Below are 16739 nucleotides of genomic sequence, written 5' to 3'. Positions count from 1 at the left end.
GGGCCCCCCCCCCCCTCCCGCCGCGATCCGGTGCCCTCCGCCGCTTACCGGAGCCGTCGGTAGCGGCGGAGGCGATCGCGTCCTCTGCCGTGCTGTGTATAGAGACGAATGAGGCCAAGATGGCGCTCACTCGTCTCCATGACACTGCTGGGCGGAAGCGACGTCAAAACGTCACTTTCGTCCACGCCTCTTAAAGGCATATTTTTTCAAATGTCATTTTTCTAAATGACTTTTTTTTTTTTTTATTGCATTTTAGTGTAAATATGAGATCTGAGGTCTTTTTGACCCCAGATCTCATATTTAAGAGGTTCTGCCATGCTTTTTTCTATTACAAGGGATGTTTACATTCCTTGTAATAGAAATAAAAGTGACACAATTTTTTTTTTTTTTTTAAAGTGTAAAAATAAATAAAATATTGTAAAATAAATAATAAAAATAAAAAAAAAAATTTTTAAAACCCCCCTGTCCCGACGAGCTCGCGCGCAGAAGCGAACGCATACGCGAGTAGCGCCCGCATATGAAAACGGTGGTCAAACCACACATGTGAGGTATCGCCGTGACCGGTAGAGCGAGAGCAATAATTCTAGCCCTAGACCTCCTCTGTAGCGCAAAATATGCAACCTGTAGAATTTTTTAAACGTCGCCTATGGAGATTTTTGAGGGTAAAAGTTTGACGCCATTCCACAAGCGGGCGCAATTTTCAAGCATGACATGTTGGGTATCAATTTACTCGGCGTAACATTATATTTCACAATATAAAAAAAAATTGGGATAACTTTACTGTTGTTTTATTTTTTTATTCAAAAAAGTGATTTTTTTCCAAAAAAAGTGCGCTTATAAGACCGCTGCGCAAATACGGTGCAAAAAAAAGTATTGCAATGACCGCCATTGTATTCTCTAGGGTGTTAGAAGAAAAACCATATATAATGTTTGGGGGTTCTAAGTAATTTTCTAGCAGAAAAACCTGTTTTAAACATGTAAACACCTAAAATCCAAAACGAGGCTGGTCTTAAAGTGGTTAATTTGGTAGCTACTCTGTTTCTTCAGGTCACAGGTCAGTGCTGAACATTGGCAGCAGCAAGGGGTTTTACATACAAATGCCTTATACATCTGATTACCGGTCAACTTTTAGATAGAAGGAATCAGGTGGCTGTACAGCTGTTCTCTAATATCTGCTAGCTAGTAAGAACCCAAAACTGATGTCACTTCGGGTTTCTGCTGTCACTTTCAACAACAGGTGTGTCTAGGAAAGAAGCTAATGGAGCACAGTCTGTGTTCCATTAGCTTAAGTGGAGGGCAGGAGAGACTTCATTAAAGGGAACATTATAGTCTGATATCACATTGGGAGATATTGAACCCCGATGTGATAACACTAAAATTGAGTGAGGGGAAAAAAAAGTGTAAAAAATTTAAATTCTACCCAAACACGTAACCCCCCCCCAAAAAAAAAAAAATTTGAGCCACCAACATACGTGGACATGTGTCAGGAGAGTCTCTTCCAGAATAGCCTTAGCATGAAAGAAGAGAATTCTTAGAAGGTGTTTTCTATGTTCCAGCATGCCTAGAAGACATTATGAAGGCCTAGGGATATCTCAAGCAAGTCTGTATCTTCTGACCAGTACCTGCAGATATGTACGCAGTTAAAAAAGAAATGAAAAGAATCTGGCTGTTTGCCACAACCTTTTAAACAAAGTGGAGAGGGTCTAAAGTCCAATTTGTGTAAAGTTTCCGACCCTCGAAGAAACAGACTGAGCTAGTTTTGCCCCAATTTAAACCTATTTTAGATAATAGAGATCATCCACAGATTTGGGGCCCATGGCTTGCTTCTGCCTCCACCATTCCTAATTTGAAGTAGAGTGCCTTTGATACTGCTTGTTTTATGGTAAGGGCTCTTTCACACGGGGCGGATCAGTGATGATCCGCCCCGTGAACACCCGCTTGCTCAGCGGGGATCGCTCCGCCGATCCCCGCTGAGCAGAAAGATGACAGGTCCATCGCTGCACACTGTGCAGCTACGGACCTGTCAGAGCGCCGCTCTCCCCTATGGGGGATCGGATGATGACGGACCGTAGTGTCCGTCGTCACCCGATCCGATCCGAAAACGGATGGAAAAGTAGGTTTTTCCTCCGTTACACTTTTCGGAACGGAGCGGGTCGGATGTCAGCGGACATGTCACCGCTGACATCCGACGCTCCATAGGGATACATGTATGTCCGTTTTTTATCCGAAAATGGAAGGATGAAAAACGGACATACGGATCCCTCGTGTGAAAGAGGCCTAACTCGTATGACCCCTTCAAGTTTTCTTCTGATGATATAAGTTTTGTAGGGAAAATAGTATTAGGAAATGTTTCTCTTTTGTTTTGAGAGATTGTGTTTTTTTTTTTTTTTTTTATTTATTTATTTTTTTTTAATGGTTTATTGTTAATATGTTGTACATGCAGGAATTAATAAAAACCGTTTCCAGAAATAGTTTGCAGTGCTGTCAGAAATCTAAAAAGTACTGTCCTTTTTGGCTTTGGAGTCTAGTCAGAGTAAAGTGTCAGAAGAGTTCACTGGCCACCATACCAAATTAAGATTTTACTTTTTTTTTAAGCCTTGTAGAATTGCCTGTTGTGTGCAAGGTTCTAGGGAAAGAACTGGCTAAATTTTTTTTTTTTTTTTGTTCTATTGGACAATGCCTATATGTGCGAAAAAAGCCATTTTAAATGATTGGGCAGAAAGCCATGAAGCATAGGCTGGTGGGTGAGTGAACTGTCTTTTAGCTTTCTGTTGGATGCTAAAGCTTAAAGCGGAACTTAAACCCATCTCCTTTTCAGCCAAGCTGCCATCTTAGCCGCTGTTTGATCTGCAACTGCCATGGAGCTGCACATGTGATCAGTTATGACACCAGTCATTCGATGGCATGACATTTTGATTGACAGCACAAGAAAATGTTACAGCATTCCCAGTATGCCAGGAATGTAACTGTTTTTTTGCAACTGTTAAGTCGATGGGTTAAGTTCTGCTTTAACACCATTAGATGACAGCCAGAACACCCAACTACCAAAGATCTTTCCATAAGCACGTTATCATTTTAGACATAAATGCTTGTTTATGTAGTGGATAGGCACCCCTGACATCAAGACGTAGAGATCATCTGGTTAAATCTATTTTGAATGACAGTTTTCCCCCCTGACCTTTGTCAGTGGGTTACCTGCAGCGTTTTTGCAAACCTGTGGAAATTTCCGGTGTAAGTTCTTTTAGCAGTGTGATTTTTTTTTTTTTTTTTTTTTTTTTTTTTTATGGCCGTCTCTCATCAATGGTAAATCAAACTAGATAGATACACAGCCAAATTAAACGGAATATAAACTACGCTATTTAATTTTAGACAGGTTTGTTTTGACCAATATATAATGGGAATGTAATGTGTATTTTCCAGAGATCAGCTTGCTGTAAACAATCTCTTAACATGTGGTAATGTTGGAAGTAAACTTCCTTTACTGCCTTTTATCTATAAGTAAGCCTATAATAAGGCTTACCGTATATACTCGAGTATAAGCCGACCCGAATATAAGCCGAGGCACCTACTTTTACCACAAAAAAAATGGGAAAATTTATTGACTCGAGTATAAGCCGAGGGTGAGAATGCAGCAGCTACTGTAAGTGGAAAAGAGGGTCAACAATGCCCATCTGCAGCTTTACTGTGTCCATCTGCATGCCTATGCCTCTGTCTCAGCCTCATGCCTCTGTCTCAGCCTCATGCCTCATCCTCATTCATGCCTCATCCTCATCCTCATCCTCATGCCTCTTTCTCATCCTCATGCCTCTTTCTCAGCCTCATGCCTCTTTCTCAGCCTCATGCCTCTGTCTCAAGTACCTTGATCGGCGTTGTGCTGGCATTAGCTCCTGGCGCTGTGCCCATCTGCAGTCTTATCCCCGGCGCTGTGATACATTCAGTCGAATCGGTGGCCATGCAGTGTAACCAAGCGACGCCTCCTCGTCGTCCTCGGTGATGGAACACTGACTCGGTTTACCAGCAGTGAGTCAGTGTTCAGCTTATCACGGACACAGAAGAGGAGGGGGAGGCGGCGCTTGGTTACACTGCATGGCCGCCGATTAGACTGAATGTATCACAGCGCCGGGGGATAAGACTGCAGATGGGCACAGTGCCAGGAGAAAGAGGCCTGAGGCAGAGGCATGGCATGCGATTAGACTGAATGTATCACAGCACCGGGGGATTAGGCCACAGAGGAGGACTCAATTATAAGCCATGGGGGGCTTATAATCGAGTATATAGGGTACCTATAGGTGTAAATATCTCCTAAACGTACACTGTGTAAAAGATATTTACATTACATGTAGCCAGTGACATTACTGGTGCATGCACTCTGAAAGAACGGCCACCCATGCCATTGCTTCCGAGCCCTGTGCCATGAACGGCGGGAATGACGTTGTCACGGCTCCAGCCAGTCACAGGACTGGAGCCTGTGAACCCGGAAGCAAGACGGGTGAAGATGGAAGCAGCTACAGCACTGACATCGTGGCACTGGAACAGCTTCGTTTTAAGGTAAGTTTCACATAATGTGCTAGTATGCGATGCATACTAACACATTATGACTTTACCTTGCAGGGAAAAAAAAAAGTCCAGTGGTATACAACCGCTTTAAGAGCATTGTTTCTAATTTATTAATATATTTGTACACGGACAACTATATGTGTTCATTGGAGCTTTGCTTACATTTTTATAATACTGCACTATATTTGTGTTTTACTTTTCCTCTCATTGCAAGCCTGACTCACTGGGAACACTGCACTCCCTGTGTGGCTGATATTTCTCCAGCCATTGAGAGCTGACCACACTACAAATCTCTGTATATAACAAACATATGGAAGAGCAAGCTTGTAAAAATATGAAATTCACATAACATTTTCTATAATGTAAACAATGTAATATTAACTCTAACTGCACTAACAGAAAACAATTCTGTACTTTCCCTTTAAGTAACTTGTACTGTATATAAACTGGAGTATAAAAACACACATTCCAAGCCTAAAATATTTATAAATGTATTTGCATCTATTTGTAAATCACTTTGGTGCTGCATAATATGTTTACTGACGTCTTGATGTTTTCAGTGTCCATTTATGGATGAAAGGATTTTATCCCTCCACAGCAAGATAAAGAATCAGCCACTGGAAATTCCAGACCAGTAAGTCACACTGTCCCCTGTTTGTAGTGTGGTAGTCATTTAACCGTAAGGAAAATACTAGTAATTCAAGTAGAAACTGCTTTGATTGGTTATTGTGCACATCGCAGTTACAATCGGGGGTATTCATAAAGGGTATGGTAGACAGCAAATTCTTGTATCTATATTAAGGCTATTAGTACTGAGTGGTGCGGCTCCAGGCTGAGGTGTAGGGCCCCATTGGCACTCAGGATAGCAGGGATGCAAGCGTAAGAAAACTCATCCAGTGAGCAAAGAACATTTGAGCATGAATCGGCCGCTCCCCATGGGCAGTCCTAGTATGGATAACAATATGTTAAAGCCTTAGTCAATGTCGCTCCTCGGGCCTCGCCCCTGACATGTTTCGCCCCACCCACCGAGGCTTAATGATAGAGGAGCGGCATTGACTGAGGCTTTCACATATATTCATATAACATACAGCCATACTAGGACCGGCCATAGTGAGCGGCGGTTTCATGCTCAAACAATTCATGTACCTGGTATATGAATTTGTCTGTGTCTGCACTGCGGAATAAATATCCACACTCCTTCTCCAGTGCACTCACTCCCCCAACCCCCCCACCCCCCGGCTACTGTGCCTGTCACACTGATAAGCGTTCAGCCGAAGAGTTCTAAGCTCGGTACTCAGTGACCGAAAACAGTTTGGCAGTTATCGGCCAACTTTCAGCCCGTGTATACAGCTCCTCGTCCAACAGAAGCCGGTCTTGCAACTGGGTTCTGTCGAGCGAGCATGCTGGAAAACCAGCAGCCATGTTAATCGGCAGCAGTGTTCATTTTTACATCAAATTTCAATTTAGATTTAGTCATAGTCTTTTGACTAAAATTCCATTTTAGTTTTAGTCGTATTTTAATCATTTGAATTGTTTTCGTTTTAGCCGTATTTTAGTTGACTAAAATCTCCAGTACATTTTAGTCGACTAAAATTTTAGTAGACTAAAATCAAATTGGTATAGTTCAATTGTAATGCATTATTTAAGCATTTCTCTAGAATTGCCAAACTCTTATATACTCCTGGAGTAAAAATCTAATAACATGTTATTATTTATGGTATTAAAGTTTGAACATGCACTACAGACACAGATTGAGCTGTTGTGATATACAGTATAACCAGTGTTAATTTTGATGTCAAATTTCGATTTAGTTTTAGTCAGTCTTTTGACTAAAATACCATTTTAGTTTTGGTTGTATTTTAGTCATCTGAATTGTTTTAGTCGTATTTAATTGAATAAAATAGTGTTAATTTCAAGGACAAAAATAATTTTGTCGACAAAATTAACACTGATCGACAGCCGATCAGTGCCTGCAGCCAGTGCCTGTGAGCGCTGACCGGTGTGTTCTGCCGGGGGGGCGGTCCCCATGTCACAGTACAGTAGCATAGCGGGGAGATCGCTGTACTATCATCACATGTAGTGCAGTAACCTCCTCCAGTTTTTTTTCGATCAGCCTGCTGGGTTGAATGATAAAAAACAACGTGTGTACCAGGCATTATACAAAGGGTGGGAAGAGCCTAATGGGGAACTGAGAGACTAATTCCCCATCAGGTCTGTTCCACTTTTTGACAGTGCATGGGAATGGGCAGATCCATAGTTGCTACTCAGTCCAATAGTGGCTTTCAAATCTGCCCACTGCTGTGCACTGTTAGATTCCTAAAGTGGTGGTTGTAAGAACTACCTGAATTTTCTGCACGTTACCAACACTGGTGCAAATGCTAGTCTGAATTAAACACAGGTAGTTCAAACAGAACTGAAAACTGTCATTGGGGCCTTTCTGGATTCCCCTAAATGTTATTTACTAGCATTTACAAAGCATCCCCAATGCCCATGTTACATGCTAGGGTTACTGTACAGTAATTTAAAAACTCAACAACAGCTTTTAGCAGTTTTTTTTTTTTTTTTTATTTTATTTTCACAGGCCAGAAATCTCAGAGGACCTAAGGGATCTAATTCTTAAGATGCTGGATAAAAACCCAGAATCTAGGCTTACTGTACCTGATATAAAGGTGAGCTCAACGTTCTTCTCCATGATTTATTCATATAGAGGTGCTCCAACATGTCCCTAATCGCATGTGCAGGCAGTCCCCAAGTTACAAACATCTGACTTCCATACAACTCGTACTTAGGCAGACAAACAGAGGCAGACAACAGGGAGTTGAACATGCGCGCATGCGCAGAGCATTCAGTGCACAGCCGTCTTATTTAAACAGAAGGTGGCTGACATTCGGCGCTTCCAGAGGACAGCTGTGGGGCACAGAGCAGGCTCTGTACTATTCACTTTCAGCGGTCCATTCCTCCTTATCTGAGTCACGTGAGTCTTAGCAGGATTTTTGCATAGAGGCTAGGTGAGCCCTATTAAGGGGTCTCCCTTCTGGGGTGGTGTAAATACTAAACCCAGGTACTCTCTTTTTGTGGCTTGCAATGTCTTTAAAAAAAGGAGTGGGGCTAATACTACAGGGAAGGGCACATCTGCTTCGTCAGCAGCTCCTGAGGAGCCTAGTCGAATCCCTAGTGTTGCACCGATACCGATACTAGTATCAGTGCCGATACCGAGTATTTGCAGGAGTACTTGTACTTGTGCAAATGCTCCCAATGCCTAGTCCAATACCTGGACACTCAGGGATGATCAGTGCAGCAGCAGGGGAAGTTATAATCACTGATCTCCCTGTGTGACTTTCAGTAAAGCAGCTGATAGCAGCTTTTCCTTCTCTGCCCTCCATGGCTTTTAGCTGCTTTATTGAAGGCCACACAGGGCTTTATAGTAATTATAAATTCCCCCACCACCGTACTGATCGTTCCTGAGTGTCTCCTGTATCCTCCTCTGGCTCCCCTCTGTGTCCTCCTCTGTGCTTCTCCGGGGGCTCCTCTGGTCCCCCCCCCCCCCCCTCCCCCGTGCTTCGGTCCTCCTCTGTGTGCTCCTCCGCCCCCCCCCTCCCCCCCCCCCCCCCCCCCCCCCCCCGGTTCCAGATCTTTCAGGTTGGATAGCAGAGGAAGGAGCCTGTAAATATGTAATTGATCACTGACTCTGTCCATTCATAACTGTCACTGAGCATCGTAAACTGCGTTTATGATGCTTTTGTTTATGAATGGAGAGAGGAGCCGCTGTCTCCTGTCCATTCATGTTCAGTGACGCTGAGGCTGCTGAGAAAGGGACTGGGGAATCTCTATCCTCTGTCCCTTTCCATGTCTCAAAGGGGAGATGTCAGGGGTCTGTCTAGAATCTCACCAAAGCCCCCCTACCCCCCAACAGGGTTGAATAAAAATTAAAAAATGGAAATATTTTAATAAATAAATAAATAAATAAATAAAGTAAAATTGTAAAAATAATTTAAAAAATGCAAAAAAACCCCAAAACTCTCCACTCCCCCCCCCCCCCACAAAAAAAGTAGAAAGCAGTGTTTGTATATATAGATAGATAATAAAAGATAATAAAATTGTAAAAAAAATAAAAAACTACTGACAGTCCACACCTCATCAGTGCTACATATTAGTGCCACTGTCACATGACATTAAAAAAAAAAGTATCGGTACTTGTACTCTGTCTTAAAAAAGTGGTATCGGTGCAACCCTAGTTGCATTCCCTGAGAGACCAGAGGCTTCCAGGCAAATCTGAGCAGCTGCACCTGTCTGGTAGTGTGCCTACTGCCAATGCTGCTGCTTCAGCCTTTGTCACCAGGGATGATCTGTCCTCAGCTCTAGCTGGGTTAGAGGACAGGATTGCTGGCATGATTGCCTTCATCTCGCAGGGTGGCAGGAAGTGTGACAGATCCCCCTCCCCTGATCCTCCTAACTTGGAGCAGGAATGGGTTGATGAAGGGTAAGCCTAATTGCTAAGGATTCTGTGGCCAGAAGATGTCCAGTTGGTATCAGCCTCTCAGTTGCAGAGGCTTTTGATCCAGACTCTTACTGAGATGGTTCGTTCTGCCTTTAAGTTACCTCCTGCAGAGGTTTATGAGCCCCCCTGGTCCTCTTTGGGGTCCCTGAGGCCTCCTCAGGCTGTGCAGGCTTTCCCCTTGCACCCACTGTTAGAGCAAGTGGTGTATGCTGATTGGGAACATCCTGACAGGATTTTTGTTCCTCCTAAGATGTTTTCTCTTTTATATCCATGGTTTGTTAAGAAATGGAGCATGTCAGCCCCAGATGCTGCAGTCTCTTCCTGAAACAAGAACTTCATGCGGAGTTCTGGCCGAAATATGACTTTTAAGATAAAAACCCCTAGAATACTCATGCCTCGGGCAATGTAACAAAGGTATGCTGTAAACTATGCCCAGTTTTCTATCTGTGCAGCATTTTTTTCTTACTTTGTGAAGTTTCTGCACAGCATGGCCATCTCCAATGTGGGCATCTGAAGCCACAGTGTCCTCCTTCCTGGATTCTGTGCATGCTGGCTACCCAGCATGCACCTGCTGATCTCGCACATGTGCAGTGCGGTGCAATTGTGGTCAGCTTGGCATGGAACAATCATGCCAAGCTGACCAAGATTTTCCATAGACGCCAATGTTAAATGTTACTGGAGCCGTGTGATGCCAAGCTGGCCAAGAATTTACATAGATGCCATGCCAAGGTGACCAAGATTTCCCAGGAACCAGTGCGAAACCGGAAATGACGTCTGCGGCCGCGACCCCCTAGAGGAGGAAGTGAAATAAGATATAGGCATCAAGTAAGTGAACAGAAAAAAAAATAATAAATTGCCCATTCATTTTAAGGATGCACATTAGTGCTGCATGGTGAGGAGTGAAAAATATGGGTGGAACTCCACTTGAACTTGTCAGGTGGATAACGCAAGGACCCTGTTGACAAGAAACTGGAGTCACTATTAAAGTGGATGTAAACCCAATGTCATCCTTTCTAAACTACTGCCATAGGGGTTATCTATAAGGATATACATGCCTCCTGCATGTATCTTTACCTGTCAAATGTCTCCCCTCTGTCTGTTATGAGAGCCAAAAAACTGCAGATTCTGTGAGTGGGTCTGTTGTCTGGAGCTCGGTGGGTGGAGTCGTGATGTCAGTAGACTCCCCACACACCTCTACACTCCCCTTGTCAATATGCATTTTCTCCTGTGTATTTCTTACACTGAGCTTCTGCTATGATCTCTAACATCCAGTGAAAAGACAGGAAAGTAACCACATGACTTCAGCATGCCAAAATCATGCTAAGGTGTGGAACAGACAATCCTTGCAGAGATGCTGAAGAAAGGAGTGGGGGTGGAAATTAAAAAATAATGCATGTCTTAGGCTAGTGCACGAGATATGTAAATCACCTGTCACTCACAGCAAGGGGGATGATTTGACAAAGATTTATCTCACTGAACAATAAAAGGGAATTGTTCAGAGCTGGATTAACTCTGTGTGGCAAGACTGGGCTCAAATGATAGGAAATCTTGTACTCTACATTATGACATAAAAAAAAAAAATAAAAATCGGGTTTACATCCACTTTAAGGGCTTACTTTTCCTTGGCTGGTTCAGCTATTCAGCCAGCTGTAGCAGCAATTGGAGCATGCAAGTCCTTAAAGGATCAAGTCATATGGCCAGGCAGGTCTAACCACTAGGATGATACTGCTAATAATATCTCAGAAATACCTTGAGCGCTGTGTTTTGCTGTAGATGCCTTGAAGAGTTCGATACAGCAAGTCTCTCGTTTGGCTCTCCTGTCTGTACACATGCGCAGACTTTTGTGGCTTAAGACCTGGTCAGCCATGCTTCCCGAAGTTGTTGGCAGGGTTCCCCTTCAATGAGGAACGCTTGTTTGGTAATGATTTGGACAAGTATATCCAAAAGATTTCCAGAGGGAAGAGCTCTCTACTTCCTGTTAAGAGAAGGACCAGGCATCCCTTGTTTAAAACCTCAGGGACCCGTTTCCTCAGGTGTCTCAGCCCCAAGGCAGTTACGCCGTCAACAGGGGCAAACCACAGGGCCAGGGCCAAAAGAATCCCTGGGTCCAAAACTCTTCTAAACCAGGCACCAAGCCTTCCTTTTGAGGGGACGCCCACACTCTATTGAGTGGGGGGCAAGGCTGCTTCACTTTGCGGACATTTGGAGAACAGCAGTTCAGGAGGAGTGGGTCACCTCGACAGTATCCCGAGGTTACAAGCTGGAATTGTGCATCCCTTCGGATCCTCCAAAAAGAGACTTATTGTCTCAGACACTAGATCATTTACTTCATCAGGGAGTGATTATACAGGTCCCTGTATCCAAAAGGGGCGCTGGGTTTTATTCAAACCTGTTCACGGTTCTAAAACTAAATGGGGACATAAGGCCCATTTTGGATCTAAGATCCCTGAACCAGTATCTATTAATCCAGTCCTTTCCAACGGAATCAGTCCGCTTGGTAGTAGTCTCGCTCCAGATGGGAGACTTTCTAGCCTCCATCGATATCAAGGACATGTATTTACACGTACCTATCTTTCAACCTCATCAGAGGTTCCTGCATTTTGCAGTAGAGCAACGCCATTTCCAGTTTGTGGCTCTGCCAGTACTGGGTCTTCTAAGGGCCCAGGGAATCTTGGTGCTCGGATACCTGGATGACCTCCTGCTCAGATATCACTCACTGCAGGCCCTAGAACAGAGTGTAGCCTGCACAGTCCTGTGTTTAGAAAACCTGGGCTGGGTCATGATTACTGAAAAGTCAGCCCAGAGACCAGCTTAGTCTCTGCAGTATTTAGGTCTGATCCTAGTTGCGGTCCGGGCAAGGGTATTTTTGTCACCCGTAAAGTTCTGTGCCCTGACAGATCAGCTGCATCAGGTAAAGGGCACCAGGCAACCCTCCATTCGGCTCTGTATGAGTCTTCTGAGAAGGATGATGTCGTCCTTCGAGCCATTTCCCTACGCCCAGTTCCATTCCAGGCCTATACAACAAGACATCTTGTCGGCTTGGAACAAGAGCGTGCAAGCCCTGGACTACCCCATGTCCTTATCTCCTCGGGTGCGCTTAAACCTAAGCTGGTGGTTACAGGATCAGAACCTGTGAAGGGGAAGATCATTTATCCCGGTGTCTGTGGAGAGTACTGACCACAGACGCCAGTCTATCTGGCTGGGGAGCGACCCTAAAAGGGCTCACTGCTCAGGGGAGATCGTCAAGGGCAGAGCAGAACCTGCCCATCAACATCCTGGAGTTGCGGGCGGTGCGATTGGCCCTACGGTCCTGGATGGTGTAGCTTTAGGACTGCCCTATCAGTGTTCAGTCCGACAATGCAACTGCTGTGGCCTATATCAGCCACCAAGGCGGTACCAGGAGCCAATGAACCACATCTTAGTCTCGGCAGAGGGACATGTGCCGGTTCTATCGACGGTCCATACCCTGGGGGTAGAGAACTGGAAGGCAGATTATCTTAGCCACCAGCAGATCTGCCCAGGGGCAGTTTATTTAAAACTATAAACTACCTTTTTTTGCCTTTAGATCGCTCAGAAACTAATTTTTTTTTTTTTACATGACAATAGGAAAAAAAAGAAATAGAAAAAATGATTGCAGAAATAATTGTCCCCTGAAGAATTGTAAAAATTTGAATAGATAAGGGATATAGAGCTAAAGGAGCTGAGGTGGTTGGCATCGCAGCTAGAATAAACAGTGATATGCATATTTTGTGCCAGAAAATACACCCCTTTCTGTATGTCATTTACCGGCTCCTTCCTTTTCAGAATAACAAGAGTCAGTGATCACTGACTCTGTCCATTCATAATTGAGCATCGTAAACTATGTTTACGATGTCTCAGTTTATGAATGGAGAGGAGCCTCTGTTTCCTCTCCATTCATCTTCAGTGCAGCTGAGGCTGCAGAGAAAGGGCCTAGGGAATGTCTGTCCTCAGTTCCTTTCCATGTTTCAAAGGGGAGATATCAGGGGTCTGTTTAGACCCCTGACATCTCACCAAAGCCCCCCTACCCCCAACAATTAAAAAATTAAAATAAAAAAAAATTGTAATAAATAAATATTCTAAAGTAAAATTGTAAAAATAATAAAAAATAAAATAAACACTGACTGTATGTATTTTGGACATTTTCCTCTTGGAATGCTATATGCCAGTTCTTATTTTATTAATACTGCCTAGTGGATGTTTTTTTTCTTTGAGATGTGTAACAAAATTAAAACGTGGTAAAGCTATACACCCTAAACATACTGTATGTACAGGTTTCTGTGTGTGTATGGCAGGTACATGTTAAAGCCCTACAAATATGTATAGTGTGTTATTTTTACAATGCTTAAATGCTACATATTTTTCTGTTTTAAGCTGCACCCATGGGTTACCAAGCATGGCGCAGAGCCCCTTCCAAGTGAGGATGAGAACTGCACTCTGATAGAGGTCACTGAGGAAGAAGTGGAAAACTCTGTGAAGCACATCCCCAGCTTGGCTACAGTGGTATGTCTACAGACTGCTTTGTGCTAATTATTTGCATTATCTCCTGTTCTCTATTAAGCTGGCCATACAATATACAATTTTCCTATTCTGTTTTCTTTATATTTACCTTCAACTATGTAGTGCATGGGCCTGCTGGATTGCATACAAATTGAAAGTGTTTAGGTTTAAGGAAAATTGTATAATATATGGCCAGCCTTAATCAGGCCACACTGATCAGCTTATTTAATATACAGTTCATATCACTCAGCAGGGGTTAAGGAATCACTCCTCCAAAGACCTCCTGCTTTCTAGCTTCCATGCTCACCTCCGGGACTTGTTCTGAGTCTCTCCCATCCTCTGGAATGCTCTACCCCAATCTGTCTGACTATCTCCTACTTTGTCTACTTTCAGACGATCCCTGAAAACTCATCTCTTCAGCAAAGCCTATCTGGCCCCCACCTAACAATTGTACATTTATTTTCTCCATCAGCATATACCCACAGTTATTATATCTAGTATTTTTTGACCCTCCCTCTTAGATTGTAAGCTCCAACGAGCAGGGCCCTCTGATTCCTACTGTGGAGAGCTGGGATGTGTTGGAGGGTCTATTAATGCTGGCTGCAGGGGGATCTATTGTTGCTGGAGGTGATATATTTTTGCATGGCAGTCTTTAGTTGCTGGGAGGTCTATTGTTGCTGGTGGGGGATTTATTGTTGCTGGGGGGGCAATTGTTGCTGGAGGAGATCTACTTTTGAGGAGGGGGGGGTCTGTCGTTGCTGGCTACTGGGGAGTCTATAGATGCTGGCTGTTCGGAGATCTGTTGTTGCTGCTGGGGTGGTATTTTCTTGTGGGAGTTCATTGTTGCTGGGGGGGTCTATTGTTTCTGGGAAAATCTATTGTTGCTGGGAGAGAGGTCTACTGCTACTGGTTATTGGGGATCTATTTTCTTTACTTATAATTTACAAATTCCATAAAAATTATTTAACACTACAAAATGATACTTGGTTTTGTATTCTCTAAAAGAGGTGCTACTGGAAGGTAGGGCCAAAGAACGGTGCTCAGAGGTGGGTAGGGGGCGGAGACAAGGGGTGGCTCAGATGGGGGGAGTTCCTGCACCTATTCTCTGAGAAAAAAAGCCCTGGTCGGCGCTATGTAAATACTGTATAATAATGAAAAAAAAGTAGTAGGAAACAAATGTAGAGTTATTGCCCATAGTGACTAATGAACTTTTTTGGTTTAATTTTTAGAGGTTAAAATTTAACCTTATTGTTTCCTGCCAGCAACGATCCAGCTTTTGTGCACTATTTTTCCCCCCAGTTCTGTATAATAGATAAAAGGAAGTACACTTCCTGTTTTCTGTCAGTATTACTGAAGGGCTCTTGTGTACATTCAGCTTTACTGTCATGGATCATGTCCCCAAGAAATCTCCACAATGGCACATACAGCAAAACAAATGTGTTTTTAACCCTTCCCTACTCAATCCAAAAGTATAAAGAAACATTTTGAATGAAGGTTTACTTCATACAGCAGCCCACAAAACCTTACGTTAACACTGGCCTTTTTGGCAAATATCAGGTTGTTGCCCATGATGATTACTTATGTCATCCATACTTGATTACCACTTCCGACAAAGCAATCATGATAGCATAGAGACAGACGCTGGTTCAATTATTACTGAGCCCAATGAAATTTCCAGGTCTCCTCCAACATATGCTGAGCATACCTCCACATCCATACCTCTTAAATTTTTGAATTATGTTTCTTTCATGTTATCACTTTTATTGTCTCTTTGAAACCTAGTTGTTTTGTACCAGCAACAACAGTTTTTATTCCTTATTTTATCTTTCTATATACCTCTATAGTAGAGAAAGAGCATATTCTGTTTCCTGTCAGCCTTTCCGTAGGGTTCTTGTACAAATTTTAGCTTTACACCCTTAGTGAGTATGCTCCATCTTCCTCCTTCCTAATAAATAATGAATAGGCCACCAAGTCTCTTTGAAACCTAGTTGTTTTGTACCAGCAACAACAGTTTTTATTCCCTATTTTATCTTTCTATATACCTCTTTAGTAGAGAAAGAGCATATTCTGTTTCCTGTCAGCCTTTCCGTAGGGTTCTTATACAAATTTAGCTTTACACCCTCAGTGAGTATGCTTCATCTTCCTCTTTCCTGATAAATAATGAATAGGCCACCAATGCACCAAAAATCGGACCTGCACAGTTTTTTCTTATGCCGCGCACCATGACTCTTGGTAGCTTGTCACTGTGCGATGCAATGCAGGTGCATTCCTTTAATGTGTTAGAATACCATTGAAAATGAATGGCCATGCAATGCCGTAAATTTCATAATGTGCATTGAGGTAACACGTGTTACTGCATTAAATGTGCATTTCCTCTTAGGGTTTAGATCTATTTTAAAATTAGATTCATTGATCATTTATTGAAATGTGTACAATGTTAAACAAGATACAGTACTCAAGTCATAGCCTGGCCAGTATAATAGCATTGTGTTTAAAATATATGAGAGTAACTGGTATGTGTATACTGTACATGTAGCATGTGGCATAACACTTGCCTAGTTTTTCACACTCTAGTTAATTAGAAAACGATCAGAAAAGATCTGCTTTTTGAAACCTTTGAAAATGTTTATTATGCCCTCACAGATATTGGTAAAAACGATGCTTCGGAAGCGATCTTTTGGGAATCCGTTTGAAGGAAGCAGGAAAGATGAGAGATCCTTGTCCTCCCCTCGAAATCTACAAACGTAAGTGGGCCGTTATTGTGAACCATTTGTTTTTAGGTCCCCAGTAGCAGGCTGAAGTATGGTTTTGCTTGAATAGAGATACAGAGGTTGCCTTTTGGCAACTTGCATAGTTGTTGGCCGTCATCCTGATATTTTCTTCACTGTCTAGGAATTTACTTGTGTGCAAGACCAGCTTTTCATTACAGAAGCCTGTAGGCACCCAACATAGTTTACGATGCTCAATTATGAATGGACAGAGTCAGTGATCACTGACTCTTGTTGTTCTGAAAAGGAAGGAGCCGGTAAATGACATACAGAAAGGGGTGTATTTTCTGGCACAAAATATGCATATACACATATAGCAGTGGAGAGATTAAGGGCACTCCTTAAAGACACATTGAACACCCAGCCATAAATGCTCTTCTACCCCTGACTTTATTTAT

At 43.0% G+C, this 16739-nt stretch overlaps 1 protein-coding gene across 8 annotated transcripts in view; it reads left to right on the top strand.

The window, feature by feature from the left end:
* Window positions 1-16739, top strand: part of CAMKK2 (calcium/calmodulin dependent protein kinase kinase 2) — a 215025-nt gene that overhangs the window by 177553 nt on the left and 20733 nt on the right. For all 8 annotated transcript variants that reach the window (XM_073626573.1, XM_073626555.1, XM_073626539.1 and 5 more), the window contains exons 12-15: window positions 5118-5191; window positions 7139-7226; window positions 13448-13576; window positions 16217-16317. In XM_073626573.1, coding sequence (XP_073482674.1) covers window positions 5118-5191; window positions 7139-7226; window positions 13448-13576; window positions 16217-16317 — 392 coding nt within the window. The remainder of the gene's footprint in view (window positions 1-5117; window positions 5192-7138; window positions 7227-13447; window positions 13577-16216; window positions 16318-16739) is intronic.

This window comes from Aquarana catesbeiana, linkage group LG01 (genome assembly GCF_042186555.1).
Source record: "Aquarana catesbeiana isolate 2022-GZ linkage group LG01, ASM4218655v1, whole genome shotgun sequence".
Taxonomy (NCBI): domain Eukaryota; kingdom Metazoa; phylum Chordata; class Amphibia; order Anura; family Ranidae; genus Aquarana; species Aquarana catesbeiana.
This window is presented reverse-complemented; position numbering and strand designations above follow the sequence as displayed.